The following is an 18,612-nucleotide window of genomic DNA, read 5'->3' on the forward strand; positions in this document are numbered from 1 at the left end:
CCATTCTAATATCAGATAAAATTGACTTTCAACCTAAAGTCATCAAAAGAGACACTGAGGGACACTTCTTGCTGGTCAAAGGAAAAATCCACCAAGAAGAACTTTCAATTCTGAACATCTATGCGCCAAATGCAAGGGCACCCTCATTCGTAAAAGAAACTTTACTAAAGCTCAAAGCACACATTGCACCTAACACAATAATTGTGGGGGATTTCAACACTTCACTCTCCTCAATGGACCGATCAGGAAAATAGAAACTAAACAGGGACACAGTAAAACTAATTGAAGCTTTGGACCAATTGGATTTGACTGATATTTATAGAACATTTCACCCTAAAGCAAAAGAATATACCTTTTTCTCAGCACCTCATGGCACCTTCTCCAAAATCGACCATATAATTGGTCACAAGACAGACCTCAACAAATACAAGAAGATCGAACTAATCCCATGCCTCCTATCAGGTCACTATGGTGTAAGAGTGGTTTTCAATAGCAACAAAAACAACAGAAAGCCCACATACACATGGAGGCTGAACAATACTCTACTCAATGATACCTTGGCCAAAGAAGAAATAAAGAAAGAAATCAGAGACTTTTTAGAATTTAATGAAAATGAACGCACAACATACCCAAATCTTTGGGACACAATGAAAGCAGTGCTAAGAGGAAAACGCATAACCCGGAGTGCCTCCAAAAAGAAAATGGAGAGAGCATATACTAGCAGCTTAATGACACACCTGAAAGCCCTGGAACAAAAAGAAGCTATTTTACCCAGGAGGAGTAAAAGACAGGAAATCATCAAACTCAGGGCTGAAATCAATCAAGTGGAAACAAAGAGAACCATACAAAGAATAAATGAGTCCAGGAGCTGGTTCTTTGAGAAAATCAACAAGATAGATAAACCCTTAGCCAGACTGACCAAAGAGCACAGAGAAAGTATCCAAATTAACAAAATTAGAAATGAAAAGGGAGATATTACAACAGAAACTGAGGAAATCCAAAAAATCATCAGATCCTACTACAAAAGCCTATACTCAACACAACTGGAGAATCTGGAGGAAATGGACAATTTCCTAGACAGATACCAAATACCAAAATTAAATCAGGACCAAATAGATCATCTAAACAGTCCCATAACCCCTAAAGAAATAGAAGGGGTCATAGAAAGTCTTCCAACCAAAAAAAGCACAGGACCAGATGGTTTCAGTGCAGAATTCTATCAGACCTTCAAAGAAGAGTTAACACCAATACTCTTCAAACTATTCCACAAAATAGAAACAGAAGGAACCCTATCCAGTTCCTTTTATGAAGCCACAATTATGCTGATACCAAAACCACACAAAGATCCAACAAAGAAAGAAAACTTCAGACCAATCTCCCTTATGAACATCGATGCAAAAATACTCAATAAAATTCTTGCCAACCGAATCCAAGAACACATCAAAATGATCATCCACCCTGATCAAGTAGGCTTTATCCCAGGGATGCAGAGTTGGTTCAATATATGGAAATCCATCAATGCAATCCACTACATAAACAAACTCAAAGAAAAAAACCACATGGTCATTTCATTGGATGCTGAAAAAGCATTTGACAAAATTCAGCATCCTTTCATGCTTAAAGTCTTGGAAAGAACAGGAATTCAAGGCCCATACCTAAACATAGTAAAAGCAATATACAGCAAACTGGTAGCCAGCATCAAAGTAAATGGAGAGAAACTTGAAGCAATCCCACTGAAATCAGGGACCAGACAAGGCTGCCCCCTTTCTCCTAATCTTTTCAATATTGTACTTGAGGTACTAGCTCGGGCAATTAGACAACACAAGGAGGTCAAAGGGATACAAATTGGAAAGGAAGAAGTCAAACTATCATTATTTGCAGATGACATGATAGTCTACCTAAGTGACCCAAAAGACTCCACTAGAGAACTCCTACAACTGATAAACAACTTCAGCAAAGTAGCAGGTTATAAAATCAACTCAAGCAAATCAGTGGCCTTCCTATACTCAAAGGATAAGCAGGCTGAGAAAGAAATTAGGGAAATGACCCCCTTCACAATAGCCACAAACAGTATAAAGTATCTTGGGGTGACTCTTACCAAACATGTGAAAGATCTGTAAGACAAGAACTTCAAGACTCTGAAGAAGGAAATGGAAGAAGACCTCAAAAAATGGGAAAACCTCCCATGCTCATGGATCGGCAGGATCAATATAGTTAAAATGGCCATTTTGCCAAAATCAATATACAGATTCAATGCAATACCCATCAAAATCCCAACTCAATTCTTCACAGAGTTAGAAAGAGCAATTATCAAATTCATCTGGAACAACAAAAAACCCAGGATACCTAAAACTATTCTCAGCATCAAAAGAAATTCTGGGGGGATCAGTATCCCTGACCTCAAGCAATACTACAGAGCAATAGTGTTAAAAACTGCATGGTATTGGTACAGTGACAGGCCGGCAGATCAATGGAACAGGATTGAAGATCCAGAAATGAACCCACACACCTATGGCCACTTGATCCTCGACAAAGAGGCTGAAAACATCCAATGGAAAAAAGATAGCCTTTTCAACAAATGGTGCTGATTCAACTGGAGGTCAGCATGCAGAAGAATGCGAATTGATCCATCCTTGTCTCCTTGTACTAAGCTAAAATCCAAATGGATCAAGGACCTCCACATAAAGCCAGACACTCTGAAGCTAATAGAAAAGAAACTGGGGAAGACCCTTGAGGACATCGGTACAGGGAGAAAGTTTCTGAACAGAACACCAACAGCATATGCTCTAAGATCAAGAATTGACAAATGGGACCTCATAAAATTACAAAGTTTCTGTAAGGCAAAGGACACCATCAAAAGGACAAATCGGCAACCAACAAATTGGGAAAAGATCTTCACCAATCCTACATCAGATAGAGGGCTAATATCCAATATAAAGAACTCAGGAAGTTAGACTCCAGAAAACCAAACAAACCTATTAAAAAGTGGGGTACAGAGTTAAACAAAGAATTCTCACCTGAAGAACTTCGGATGGCGGAGAAACATCTTAAAAAATGCTCAACTTCATTAGTCATTAGGGAAATGCAAATCAAAACAACCCTGAGATTTCACCGTATACCAGTCAGAATGGCTAAGATTAAAAATTCAGGAGGCAGCAGGTGTTGGCGAGGATGTGGAGAAAGAGGAACACTCCTCCACTGCTGGTGGGGTTGCAAATTAGTACAACCACTCTGGATTCAGTCTGGCGGTTCTTCTGAAAACTGGGCACCTCACTTCCAGAAGATCCTGCTATACCACTCCTGGGCATATACCCAAAAGATTCCCCAGCATGTAATAAGGATACATGTTCCACTATGTTCATAGCAGCCCTATTTATAATTGCCAGAAGTTGGAAAGAACCCAGGTATCCCTCAACAGAAGAGTGGATGCAAAAAATGTGGTATATATACACAATGGAGTACTATTCAGCCATTAGAAACAATGAATTCATGAAATTCTTAGGCAAATGGATGGAGCTGGAGAACATCATACTAAGTGAGATATGCAGGTACCCAGACTCAAAAGCTGAATCATGGTATGCACTCACTAATAAGTGGATATTAACCTAGAAAACTGGAATACCCAAAACATAATCCACACATCAAATGAGGTACATGAAGAACGGGAGGAGTGGCCCCTTGTTCTGGAAAGACTCAGTGAAGCAGTGTAGAACAAAATCAGAACAGGGAAGTGGGAAGGGTTGGGTGGGAAAACAGGGGGAGGGAAGGGGACTGATGGGACTTTCGGGGAGTGGGGGTCCAGAAAAGGGGAAATCATCTGAATTATATATATATATATATATATATATATATATATATATATATATATATATATATATATATATAAAACAGATCTCTCTCCTGATTTTACAAAACCTTTTGTTTACACAGACATTTTCCTGTTTTGACCTATAATTAGTTCTGTTTCTATTTTATTTTATATTATATTCTTTACTGAATTGCAATACCAGAAGGCAAATAAGATCAAGTTATCTTTATATCTGTGCAATTTTTAAGGAACTGTGAATTACTTCATAGTTGTAGAGTAGAACGTTAATAATAAGTAGACTGAATTATTAAGAGAAATCCAATTCATTAAAACAATGCCAAACCTTCTGTTTAAGAGGAAAGGTTTGGCATTTGGACTATTAATTTGGTACTCAGGTCAGTTCTCATGTAAACATGCGCTTTTGTTATGGCTGACAGTGACTCGAGCTGATCTCAAGTTCTGAGTATGAATATTAAGCAAGATAGCTTTAAGACCTGAAATAGTAAGAAATGATGGATCAAATGAAGAGAGAACACTGTCCTAAAGTGAGGTCTATTAGCCTATTAGTCCATTGGATAGTCTCCCAGAGGTTATCATGGAAGCCCCCAAAAGCATTAGCTAATACAATGTAAAAGGCAATTTTCATTGTCAAGGGAGATGGACTAGATGAATTTAATTGAAAATTTCTGCCTCTCATTTCCAGGACTCTAAGAATAACAGTATCACAGATGGAGAGAGAGTGGAGACTATTAGTTATTTTAAAAACTAAAATTCCTTGTGCCTTGTGTGAAATGAGATGAACTGAAAAATCACTCTTTTGTATAACAGTAAGCTATGGGTAAAATGTCAACAACACAGTCACTCTCCCCTAATGTCTGTTGGGTTATCTGTTTTCATTTTTGGTTTGTTTTTGTACAGAACAAACGAGGGATAGAAATAGAAATGGAAAAAAATATTGTTGAAAAAGATTTTATTACTTCTAGAAAGTATTTACTAGTTGAACTGTTTCTAATGTTATAAACCTCTATTTTAAGGTACTAAAATATTAAACTGATTCTCAGTCTCATTTTTAAACCTCCACATACCTTAAAATTCTGATATATTATATTATTATAAGAAACATAAGCGTCTATTCCCCACAGCTTCACTGATGAAGGTGTTGCCTTTCTCGGCCTTTGGTGGCAAGCCCTTTTACCTGGAAGGGATCTTGTCTGCTCCTAATAACATTTCTTGTAAAGTTGGATTTATTGGTTCTTTTAACTAAAAAACCTGCTAAAGTTAAAAAAATTCAACTGTTTTCTGTTAGTAGATACAGAGCCTGTTTATATCTCCTTCCCCATATTTAGGTCTTTAGTCCACTAAAGATTATTAGATTATTATTACGTGATAATAATTATTATTATATTATTAGATTATTCTTATGTGAGGTGTGAGATTGTTTTATTCAGCAGCAAGGTGGATAGTGTCTCTAGGTTTCACTTCTCTGAATATAACAGTGTTTAAACAAAGTTTCAAACATTTATTCTGGATCTGCGCACGCGCGCAAACACACACACACACACACACACACACACACACACACACACACACACACACTATACACACACTTAAGCACAACTTGTTTAGGCAATGAAAAGATGGCCGAAGCAGGAGAGTTACCACAAGTTTGAGGCTACACAGTGAGTTCTAGGCTAGTCTGGGCTATAACATAAGTCCCTGTCTCAACAAACAAAACAAAAAATAAAACATTTGAGATGAGGGCAATCATCTTGTTTTTAGTCAAACAGGTTAAGATCATATAGTAAAACATACAGTTCTTTCTTTCTTCAGTTTTTCCTTTCTTTCCCCCTCCCTCTCCGTCATCCTCCCACTCCCCTCTCCTTTTCACAGGGTGTCTATATATAGCCCTGTAGCTGTCCTAGAACTGAGAGCCACCTGCCCCTGACTCTGGAGTGCTAGGTTTGTCACCACACCTAGCATACAGGTTTTTCTTTACTAAAGATTTTATCATTCATTTGAGTGTATGAGTGTTGGTGTGCACACCACAGTACACATGTGGAAATCAGAGAACAGCTTATGAGAGTTGGTTCTCTTCTACTGTGTGAGTTCCAGGAATCAAAGTGAGGTCTCCAGAGTTGGTGACAAGTGCCTCCACCTACTGAGCCATTTGTTGGCCAAAATAAGTTAGCATTCTTTTGCTTATTTTAGAAACAAATCCTTAACTGCCAATAATGTGTACTCCATATATTGATGCTAGTCTGAATTGATGAGGCAGGATAACACAAGCCTCTTATATCACCTGTGAGAAGAGTTCAGGGTTTTGGTTCCCCGCCCCCCCCCCCCAACTGCAACCATCTGATCTTCACACAAAGGTGCTTCTGAGTAAGAGTGATCTCACTGACTAAATAAAATGTGGGTAAGTAGGACAGATCATCAGGTCTTGATCTTCAGTTTTGTTGGTTACTATTGTCTTTTTCTTGTTTGATTTTTTAAAGAGCTGAAAGGCACTACATTCCTACACAGGCAACTATACTGTGAATGAAGGGAAAACATCAGAAAAATAATCTTTACAAGTCATTTTTTTCTTCCTTATGTTCAAATCACTTCCACAGAAAGTGATTTTATATTTACTATATTCCATCCTTTTCAATTGTTTCATTTAGCAGACCAATGGAAGAATTTTGAAAAATTAGAAAGTCCACAATACTGATGAACTCAAAACTACCAGATAATGATGAGGCTACTGCAGCATGCTCTTACAATTTGCATAGTCTGGGTGATAATGCATCCCATCCACAGATTTAAGAGAGCTATCAGAAGCATAGGAAAAAGGACAGTCTGATGTTACAGGCTGAAGAAGGGCTCTGGGCTTCTAGAAAAGTGGTGTCTAAACTGTATTAATTCTATAAAATGAATAAAATATAGTTGAGTACATATTTTAATGTTTACTTAATAAAATATTCAGATGTATGACTGAGAAACATTTAATAACAAAAATCTAAAGATGAAGACTCAAACACATCATTTCTGCACCCCAAAATCATCTGTGCAAGCCAACTAAAATGTATAAGATTTGGTCATGTATTACTTGAGCTACTTGAAGACTTTCTCAATTGAAGACTGAGCAAGACAAGTAATAAGAATCTCAAGATTGTATTTCAAGATTGTAGGGTTGAGGATATGGCTCAGTTGGTGATGTGACTGTCACAAAAGCTTTTGATTCCTAGCATCTATATAAAAAAGGCAGGCTTGGCTGCAGGTGTCCCAGAGCCCTGCACTAGAGAGGTAAAGACAGGAGGGTCCCTGGGTCTGGTGGTCACGCCCCTGGCGGAAGCAGCAAGCTCCATGTTTAGTGACAGGTCATCTCTTAGAAGATAAGGTGTGGGCTGGTGAAGGAGCTTGCTGCAGAGTCTGACACATGAGAAGTAACAATCAAGTTTAAATTTTGTAAAGAAAGTGCTCTGGCACAATGTGAAGGCTGGAGAGCATGTGGAAGAACAGGAAGCTAGAGGTGAGTGAGCTAACAATCTAGTGCACTGCACAGGATTAGCAGCATAACTAGTGTGTCTCAGTCTGAGTGCAGGCAATCATTCAAAATACAGGGAAGGAATGCCACTGTACAAAACGCAAGTTTGATACCTGGGTTTCATTTCCAAAAGTTGGTTTCTGACCCACGCACTCCCCTCTCTCTAAAAATGTAATAAAAAAAGTAAAAATTAGGTGGGGCTACAGACATAGCTCAGTAGTTAAAGCACTTGTCATGCAAGCAAGAGAATGGGAGCTCAGACCTGGGTGGACATGAAAATCCTCCCATAATTTTAGCCTCAGAAGATGGGAGACAGGGGACTTCCTAGGTCTAGGTCTCTAGCAGGACTCACTCTATCAGCCAACCCTGGGTTGACTGAAAGAGTTCACTTCAAAGAATAAAGTGGACGAGTGTTCTGGGAAAATTCTCAATATCAATCTTGGGCTTCTACATGCATGGTCAAATACATAGGTGTACCAGCACACACATCTATACACGTGGTATACACATAAAAATTACAGAAAAAAAACGAAGATGGAAAGCTGATAGAAAGATATCTGACATCCTCTGAACTATGCATACAAATATACATATGTACACATGTGCTACCCCCCATATGTTCACATACAAGAACACAGTACACACATATAAAAAAGGGGATGGGGATTTCAATATTGCCCATGCATAGGACTTTCTGAGTGCAGTACTTAGATACTGAACTGTTTCCCTCTTCATGAAGCTGCCTTCAGAAGAGTAAGTAACACTAATAACTGAAGGCAGTTAATGGCAGGCAAGCTGAGAAGAGATTGATGGATGTGAAAAGATGCAGAGATCTGATGACTTATTCTATAAGAAATGAATCATTCTTAAAATATACAGAATTGAGAAAGGTTAAACCTTCAGTCTCCATAACTATATACGTACTGTGTACATGCAGGAGCCTCTGAGGCCAGAAGACAGCACTGGTGTCCCACGGAACTGGAGTTTTCAGCAGTTGTGAGCCACCAAGTCAATGCTATGAACTGAACTTGAGCAGTAAGTACTCTTAACTGTTAAGTAGCACTACAGTACCTGCTTTATTTTTCTTTTAAAATATTATGCTTCCTATGTCTATATCCTGGAATAAAAATATATTATTTCCCTGTAGAAGGTAAAATTATGATAGTTTGGAAAAGTGCAATGATTCAAAGCATCAATAATGATTAATTAACAACTTTGCCGACAATAAGCAGCTAATATATAACCATGCGCTTCAATATATCTTCTTTGCCTTTTCCCTCCAATATATTTTATTAAATCTAGTATATTGGAAATACTATTGCTTCAATGTATAAGCACATTAAAAAGTATTAATAAGACTTTCTTTTATCCTGTCTTACAGGCCCATATTTTAATTCTGACATCTTTATTAGAATGTAATTTATATGCTATGAATTACTCTTTTAAAAGTGTACCAGTAAATGGTTTTTGTATATTCAGAAAGTTGAGTTGAGTAGAGTAAGTAGTTCATGTCTGTAATAATCCTAGCACTTGAGATGTCTCAAAAAAATAAAAATAAAGAGGTGGGGGAGAGGGAGAGAGAATATTATACAGCCATCACCACAGTCTAATTCTAGCATTCTTTTGCTTTTATGATTCTGTACATTTTATATATATAGCCATAAAACATATGGATTTCTGTTTTTGACTTTTCTAGCTTTTTGGGGGGTAGGTACCACCAACGCGGTAGCTTAGACCTTTAATTTCTTCTTAAGAGTAATAACGTGCTATTTATATGAACTGGCCACACTTTTTAATATCTGTTAATCAGCTGATATTTATGTTACAGCTACTATGTAGCTACTATAAATAATGATGACATAAACATTTATGTGCTTTTATAAAGGAATGTTTTCTACTTTTCTTTACATTCCTAGAAGTAGAATTGTTAGTTCAACCGGAAACTCATTTTTTTTTTAAATTAAAAAAATTAGTTACATCAAGTTACATTCCCAGAAATGAGAGTTTCAATTTCTCCACATCTTCAGTAATACTCACTATTGTTTCCCTGTTTTGATCATGGCTATCCTACACATAGCAATGTATCATTTAACTTCCTAAGAGTTGATAAGGAGCATCTTTTCAAGTGTATAAGCATCACTGTTTACCTTCTTTGGGTCTTTTTAGGAGGGTTTTTAAATTTTTTTTATTGAAAAGGGAAGTAAAAACACTATGATAAAGTTAAAGATTTACATGGAAAATATTTCAGATAAACACATTAAAATTGACAATTTTTATGGAAAATTAAGGAGTAAAGTGGTAGACATGTAAAACATTGCTAAATTAATTGAAATGTGGGATAGAAACATTTTATGATAGAACTGAAGATTTACGTGGAAAATATTTCTGATAAAATTGTAGAAAAATAGAGAAAAACATGTTAGAATTGAAGATCATGGAAAATTTTATATAGATATAATAATGGTAGGCATAAACGTATTCCTAAGTTGATTAGAAGTGGAATTATAAACATTTTCTGATAAACCTGAAGATTTACATGGAAAATATTTGACAAAATTGTGGAAATATATAGAAAAACATGTTAAAATTAAAGATTATCATGGAAATTACAGAGATAAAAGGATTTTTAAAATTAATTAATTAATTTTTTTGATAAAATTGAAGATTTATTCAGAAAAACACTCAGATACAATTCTACGCATACAAATGCATTTAGAATATAATTGAAAAAGAAGTGTAGATATTTTTTGAATATACTTAAGATTTTCATCTCACCTGTGTGTGAGAAAATTGACGATTGCATAGGATAATTGATAATATTGATTTTTTTGAAAAAGCTCAGATAAAATAATAGGCATATAAATACATTTAGGAGATAATTAAAAATGAAGTGGAAACATTTTCTGATAAAACTGAAGATTTTCATATAACATGTTTCATAAAATTGATGATTACATAATAGATAATATAAAATTGCATTTTTATGCCTATCATTTTATCTGAGTTTTTTATTAAAAATATTCTATATTATCAATTATCCTATGTAATCCTCAATGTTGTGATACATATGTATATGAAAATCCTCAGTTTTATCAGAAAATGTTTTCACTTCATTTTTCAATTATATCCTAAATGTAATTATATGCCTATTATATTATCTGAATTTTTTCCAAAAAATCTTCAATATTATCAGTTATCCTGTATAATCCTCAATTTTATCATATATATGTTTTACTAAAATCTTCAGTTTTTTCTAGCCTAGCATTGTATCTGAGTGTTTTTCCAAATAATTATTATTTTATCAATAATCCTATATAATCCTCAATTTTATGATACATAAGTTATATGAAAATCTTCAGTTTTATCAGAAAATGTTTCCACTTTATTTATCAATCATATCGTAAATGTATTTATATGCCTATTATTTTATCTGAATTTTTTCCAAAAAATCTTCAATATTATGAACTGTCCATTATAATCCACAATTTTATCACACACAAATTAGATGTAAATCTTCAGTATTGTCTAAAAATGTTGCTACTTCCTTTTTCAATTATATTCTACATGCATTCATATGCCTATCATTGTATCTGAGTTTCTTCCAAAATTAATTTAAACTATAGGTATCCTTTAAACTAAAATTAGTAGATGCTTAATATAAAATATACAAAATGTTAAAACAGTTCAGGAGAACGGCAGCGGCAGTGGTGGCACTGGTTATAGAATTAAAGAGTCCTATGCTAAAAGGTACCTCAGGGGTATTTTTTAGCACCAGTGGTTGTACCTTGCAAAGTTTTAGAGAAAGGGGCAAAAAACACCCTTTGCACAGTTTACTCTAACAAAGTCATGACATTGGTAACGTGTTCTTTCCAAATCATTAGCTTCTGAGTTCTTATATAGGAGGGAAACATTTGATGTCCCTTGTACATATTAGATATGCTTAGTGACTAACAATTTAAATTAGCTTGAAACACTTGTGTTTAATTATAAAGTGAAAGTTATTGTGCCTCTCTCCTCCATTTAAGGCAAGAAGAAATCTCTTTTCTTGGGACAAAAAGGGAGTTATCTAAAGAATTGCTATATATAGGTTATCCTCTTTAACAGGTCTTTTCTCCAGGGTAGGGTAAACTGGACTCTTTAGTACTTTGGCTGCTGTATGTCGACTTCTAAGGACTGCCATAGATTGAGGAGTGCTTCCTTCACATCATTCTTGCATTCTTTCAAGTTAAACTCTTAACAACACTTTCTGCCAAACCTGTTCCCTTCTCCAGCTATCTATAAATCTCTATTCTTAGATTCTATTCTTCAAAGAGTTGTAACTAATCTTATTCTTTTTTTTCTGCACTCCACGATGTTAAATTTCAAACTTTCTAGGCTATTATTAAATTGTATCCTGATTTTAAACTGACTTAAAGATATAGTTGAATTTGTTGTATCACACATTTCCTTTCTGACATCTCTGCTTAGTATGTTATTATTACTTCTGGTAATGACACTTTTATTTATGTTCATGCACATAGGAGCATAAATATATTCTTTATTAAAAGAGGAATCATTATAGAGTGATTCTATTACAGACTTCAACTCTGAATGGAGGGACAGTGAAAAGGAGACCAGACAGATACAGAGTCTCTAAGTACTAGGAGAAATGTCTGTAACTGTCTTCCTAGAATATGAGAGCAAGAAAGATATAAAAATAAAAATAGCCTTTCAGCTTGGATGTAATAACATGAGCGTCATTACTTCACTCCTAAGACAGGCTTTTACACCAGCTACTGTGTCACAGTGATGGTTTGTAAACTCAGACTGGTAGCCTTTCCAACCGTGGCAAACACATAGATAATCAATTACTGCACTGTAGAGCAGTTTACAGGTGAGCAGCAACAGGCCACAAAGAAAGCACTACTGATCAGTTTCTTATGTCAGACTTGAAGATACAAAAGAAAGACCTGATGTTTATACTTAAGGTTAGTGCAAGTGAGTTCCTCATATTTTACCAATCTCAAAGGCAAACAATTCTTAATTTCAGGGTGCATTTATTAAAAAACAAACAAAATAACACAGCAAGACTCCGCCCCCCCCCCAAAAAAAACAAGACAAAACCCAAAAAAACCCACAGATGATCAGGCTTATCTTTAAATATCAGTGTATTTTATGAAAGGTAAATTTTATGGCTAGTTAGAATTGAAAACCACTGGTTTGGACAATAAACACTCTCGAGCCTTATCTGTTTAAATTTGAAAAGTACTTATGCAGATCATATAGAATCAGATACAATAGAAACCAATACTGGCTGGTCTTGACAGCAAGATACTTAAGGGGATACCAACTTTTAAAAAAATGTTTAAGAAACATTTAATAAAAAAATTTAATTTTATATTTTGTGTATGAGTGTTTTGCCTGCATAGATGTTTGTGTGACACACATGTGCACAGGTCAGACAAGGGTATCAAATCCCTTGGAACTAACATTACAATGGTTGGCTGTGAGCCCCATTGTGGGTACTGGGAACTGAGCCTGAGTCCTCTAGAAGAACAGTCAGTATTTCAGCTAGTCCATCTCTCTAGTCCCAATATCTTGCTATTCATGAGTCTAATATAGTCTTTACTTTATTTTCCAGAGTTAAAAAAAAAAACTATACAAAGGATTAATCACTTGGCAATCTCTTATACTTATGCACTTGTTTGGGAGTGGTCAAGTGTTACAGTATCAAGAGAATAAGGAAGGTTATATAGGAATATCTGTCTGCTGCCTTAGGTCAACTAGGGTTTCTGAGTATCTTGGAATAATTTTTAGTGTCTGAATTCTTTTAGAGCTAAGCTCAAAGCCAATACAAATTGAGCAGCTGTGACTGCATTGTGTCACAGACAAGCCAACTCAGATCATTGTGCTATGGAAATGAGAGCACCAAGCTGAACACCTGGCCCAGGAAACAAGCAGCTCTCTTAGTCAATGCCAAATGGATGGTATCAGCTAAGTAGAAGTCATACAAAAGTCCAAAATATCAATGGTCACGTTATAAATAGAGTGTAAAGAAGGCTGTTCTAAAAACTCAGAAATTATGTATGAAACAACTATATACAACAGAAAGACACAATAGTCTTCCTCTCTGAGTTAAATATAAGTAGAGATAACTTATTTTGCACAGTTGATCTCAGTTCCCCATAAAAAGCACTTAAATGTCATGAGCAATGCATAAAATATACAAAGGAAGCTTTACAAAGGAAAGGACAAATATACCAAGGCAAACAACTTAGCAACATGTAAAAGGGGAAAAAATGTTCTTTTTAAAAAGTAAAAGTGATTATAATTGTTTGAAGAATCTAAGAAAAAACTTACAAGTACCAAAAACATCGTGAGCATATCCGAGTCTCAAAGAAATATCTCAAGAAAGAAATTATTAGATTAAAAAATTCTAACTAGTTTCAATTTCCAAATGCAAATATACAATGAATATACTCTAGACACAAATCCTAACTGTTAATTAAAAATATTTGTTATTGAGGGACGAACCCCTATTTTGCACAGGCATACTCATTTCAAATAATCTCTTATGAAATGTTCACTAAACAGCAAATGTTTATTATTTCAGTTGCCTAGAGCTATAAGTTATACTAAGAGACTAAACCCGAGATATGCTCATTCTGTTTAGATCCTTCTATAAATCCTGTGTATTTATCTTCTTAACAACTATTTAATTGGATGTTTGCTATGTGCAATGTACTGCACAGAGCAACTGGGGTGGTTACAAACATGGTCAGAATAGACAGTCATTGTTAAATGAGGAACAAAGGCATAAAGAAACTAAAAGAGGAAAATGAGAAGTGAAAAATGATCAAAATATATTAATACATGCATGGAATTGTCAAACAATAAATGTTATTTATCTAGCATTAAACAGACCTTTCTGGAAAGTAAGTTTTATAAAGATCCTTTATCTTCAAGATTTAAAGCATCCTCAAATGATATACCCAGTTACACTTTAAAAAATAAATGTAATTTCCTTTCTTGTCTTAATGACTTGGGATCACTATTCTCAGTGTCATCCTCTGTATAATCTACCCTGAGATGTGATGGCACGCTCCAGGGCTACTAAGACACGTTAGACACTTGACTTTTTCTTTTAGAGAGTTGATGAAAAATTGGGTTCTATTCTGACGGTTAATTCTAGAAAAATGTCTAGGGCTGTGAGTGAAAATTCTGGAAATCACATTCTAGAAATATATAACTTTGAGACTCATTTTGCTGGTCAAGAACCTTTTCTTTCCCTCATTACTCTATGCTTATCAAATGAATACATGGTCTGTAAGTAGTGCTTGGTATTAAGTACTTCCCTCTTGTTGCTTCGAAGTTTCTACCTAAGAACAGTCTTACTAAGATAACTCTTAAGATTAGTTACCAATTTATTATTTAAATAAGAGAAAACTGCAGTTCTTAATTAAAATTTTCAAAGCCTGAATATAAAATTTCACACATAATTAAGGACATTCTTCATTGTTATCATAATGCAGAGGGATATTCTCATTTGTGTACTTCAAGAAATATGTGAGAAATCACCATTTGGTTCCAGTTAGACAAGTGTGAAGATCTTGAATTGGAAATCTATCCATTAAGTTTATCACTGAACTCTGTCCATGAGTAGTTTTAAATATTGTTAACTGATATATAATATACCCAAGCATCCCTTGGGAAAAAAATAGCAAAAAAATCCTTATCTTTTAAATGAATAATTAATTAATGGGAAAAATTAATACTTTTTCTTAATTTATGGTCACTATTGCCACTGTGAACTGACGTATGATCATATCCTTCAGAGTCTTAGTGGAGTTTCTATTGCTGTGATAAAGTGGGGAAGAGTTTATTTCAGCTTACAATTCTACATCATATTCCAATCACAGAGGGAGATGAGGACAGGCACCTGCAGGCAGGAGCTGATGGAGAGACCATGGAGGGATGCTGCTTATTGGCTTGCTCAGTTTGCTTTCTGGTATACCCCAGGAATACCAGAAATGCCTTGGGCTCTCCAAAATAAACTACTAATCAAGACTATATTCCACCACCTTTCCTAAGTCCAGTCTACGATGGCATTTTCTCAATTAAGATTCTCCTCCCAGATGTCAAAAACCAATCAGCACAACTAGTAATACATGTTAAGCTACACTGGTTACTTTTTTGTTTAAAAAAAAAAAAGGAGATGAAAGGATGATATTTTTGTTCATAAAAATCAAAACATATGTAGCTGTGCCTAAGAGAATAGAACTAAGAAATTTAGTAAGACATGAAATCTAATACTCTTAAATAGCTGCCAGATTCTGATTACAATATTAATCTAGCACTCACAGTCTATACAAATCTGTAAAATTTTGAAAGGTTCTTACAGAAATGTCCATACAGAAATGGGACATCCAAACTCTGCCCATTTTTAATGTAGAAGAGGTAATTATATTGTTTTTCAGAGTTCACAGAAATAAAGTGTCTACTTGTGTTAACTAACATTCATCATACACCTGAAAAAAAAAGTTCTACTTAAAAGGCTATCTCAACTTAGAAGTATTAGAATAAGAACATACCAGTTTGGCCTCATTAAGAGGGAAAAATGCCCCCTCACCCCAAATAAAAAAGTTTTTTCTAAATTATACTGATTTTCACTGTACTTATTAAAATAACAACCAATCTCATAGAGAAATTCTCTTCAAGTGCCCTTTATAACACTACAAATTTTAATATGTTTACAAAATAGGTGCATTTCTTATCCAATACTCAAAGAGAAAAGATGACTTAAAATCTGAGCTATTTGAAACTGGCAAGATGGTCCAGGAGGTTAAGGCCACAAAGCCCAATGATCTGAGTTCAATTCTTGGGGTCCATATAGAAGCAGAAGAGAACAGACTCCAGAAAGTTTTAGTAAACACATACATACATGAATATACATACACACACACAAACACACACAAATAATAATAAAGTAGAAAATAATGTATAAAAAATATGAGTTTTACAGTGAGACAGGATGCTGCATCTAGTGGTCAGCTATCCTGTCCCACTATGGGTCTCCCATTTCAGTATGCTTTTGGCAAACTTTTGTACTTGATATTAAAAAATTTTTACCTAATAATTAAATGACATTTGCAAAGATTTATACTCTATAGTTCAGAAAAATTTATATTTAAGGTACTTAGTTATTTTTTAAAACAGTTCCCATTTTAAGATATTTCTTAAAATCTAATAGACCTTATACTGGACATAATATACAGTTAATCAAAATAAATTTGTACTTCTGGCCTTTACCTTCTGTTTTGTAATAAAATTCTTGAGGAACAAAATGTTGTGATTATTTTAATTCTCAAAAGAAAAATAAAATATTTCTTTTTAGTGGAAAGCAACACTTACTGGTACTTTAAAAGGAGAGGTATTTGCAGTGTCCATGGAGTTGGGTTTCTCTGATGTGCTGGTCCCTGAGATGCTCCGCCTGCGGGGGGACCTTTCTGCTGGCACCTCTGGAAAAGTGGAGGAAATAGAAACATCAAGGATCCAAATTTCAGACTTTCCCTAAAGTATATAATTACTGGCTTTTCACACATACAAAAAAAAATGCTGTTTATTTTGTTGAAGGTCCAGTACATTTTTATCTCAATGTGATTTAGGTATTTTTGTGATATTTGACCTATAAAGACAAAGAAACTTGGTCAGAGTTAAGAATCTATTCTGAGAAACAACTTGTGTTTTCATGGGTGCATATATAAGAAGTAATTCTTCTAAGCTATAATATGTTTAAGGTTTTCAGGTTCATTTAATAGCTAGATCTTATATCATATGGCTCTACTTCCCTATCAGCTATTTAGAAGTTAAGTGAATCAGAAATTTCTAATATTCTTGTGAGCCAGAAATACTAGTGTTGTGCATGATTTGACACCGTCTGAACAAAGGTCAAAGTTCGGTTCTATTAGATGATTTGCCAGACTTTAGCAAAAGCTATGAGAAGACAGAAAGGTACTGCAGGAGAAAAGAATATACATGCCTATGCAGATATAAAAATAGATCGGCTTTCTCCTTGTTCTGGCTACATGACCTTACCACATTTTACTCTGAAATCATAAATCTGTTCAAATGACCTAACAAGATTAAGAATCTGCAAATGATGTGAGCTCTAATTTAACAGCTATAAATACTTATGCTACATTTAAAAAAATTTTCATAGTGATACATAGATATATACATATATACATGCACACACAGATAGCTATACATATTATACCTTTATCACAACTGCTTCCCATCTCCACTTCAACTGACAGACAGATAGGAATCCAGCTTCTCAGATAACATTAGATAATCTCAACATGGACAAGAAAAAAAACAAAACAAAACAAACACATCCTAAAAAAAGTATTCTGTGTTATCTTCCAGATCTTAAAAAATAAAGAGTAAACCATGACTCCGGAGACTGACATTTTGATTCCTGCTGTTCTGCCTTTAAAAGATAGATGCAGTTTAAACTTCCATTTCTGGCCTCCTGGCCCCTGGGATCCGTGCTACTTCCACTTAAGAGAAAGCATTTTTCTCCTGCTCCCTCCCTGCCTTGCACTTCCCCCTCCCTCTTGCCAGCTTGCAGAGAGCGAGCGATGAAGAAACACACAGGACTGCAGCTATTCATTCAATCAATCGTCTGACTGCACATCCTCGTTAGTTACTTTTAGGCTATTAACAGGCATCCATTGCCTCCCCCAGCTTACAGAAAATCTCTCTGTATTACACTAATCTGCAGCAGAAAAAAATTACTTAAATTTAAATTCGGTAGTATTAAAAGGACACCATTTTACCCAGACCCAGTAATGCACACAAATCAATGCTGCCTAAGAAAAGCCAACTGGAAATGCTTACCCTATCATTGTTTGCATGTTGGATACAGGTCTTCTTTTCATCTCCTTGTGGCATCCTGACCATTAAGATATTAGCCAAATTACAATATTCCTAACGACTGAGAAGCTGATACCGCAGCTTATATGCCTGCAGTAGAAGATGGTTCCATGTATTGCTATATTTTAAATTTATGACCAATAACTGCATCTTGGCTTCTCTCTAACCATCAGAGGATAAATGAGTCTTAATGTACGAAGTCATTTTCAGAATTAGGCACACGTGACTTCTAACATACATCTCTGAAAGATGGCAGTATAATTAACTCAGATTCATGGGAATGACACAAAGGAATTTAAGCAAATCAGCTTGTTGGAGTACACCACACAGGGAGACTTTTAGTCAAGACATGACTTTAAGA

General features: G+C 35.1%; 1 protein-coding gene across 2 annotated transcripts in view; it reads right to left on the reverse strand.

The window, feature by feature from the left end:
* Nucleotides 1–18,612, reverse strand: part of Rasal2 (RAS protein activator like 2) — a 294,721-nt gene that overhangs the window by 84,254 nt on the left and 191,855 nt on the right. For both annotated transcript variants that reach the window (XM_052200582.1, XM_052200581.1), the window contains exon 4: nt 16,725–16,831. In XM_052200582.1, the coding sequence (XP_052056542.1) occupies nt 16,725–16,831 (107 nt within the window). The remainder of the gene's footprint in view (nt 1–16,724; nt 16,832–18,612) is intronic.

Source organism: Apodemus sylvaticus, chromosome 12 (assembly GCF_947179515.1).
Source record: "Apodemus sylvaticus chromosome 12, mApoSyl1.1, whole genome shotgun sequence".
NCBI lineage: Eukaryota > Metazoa > Chordata > Mammalia > Rodentia > Muridae > Apodemus > Apodemus sylvaticus.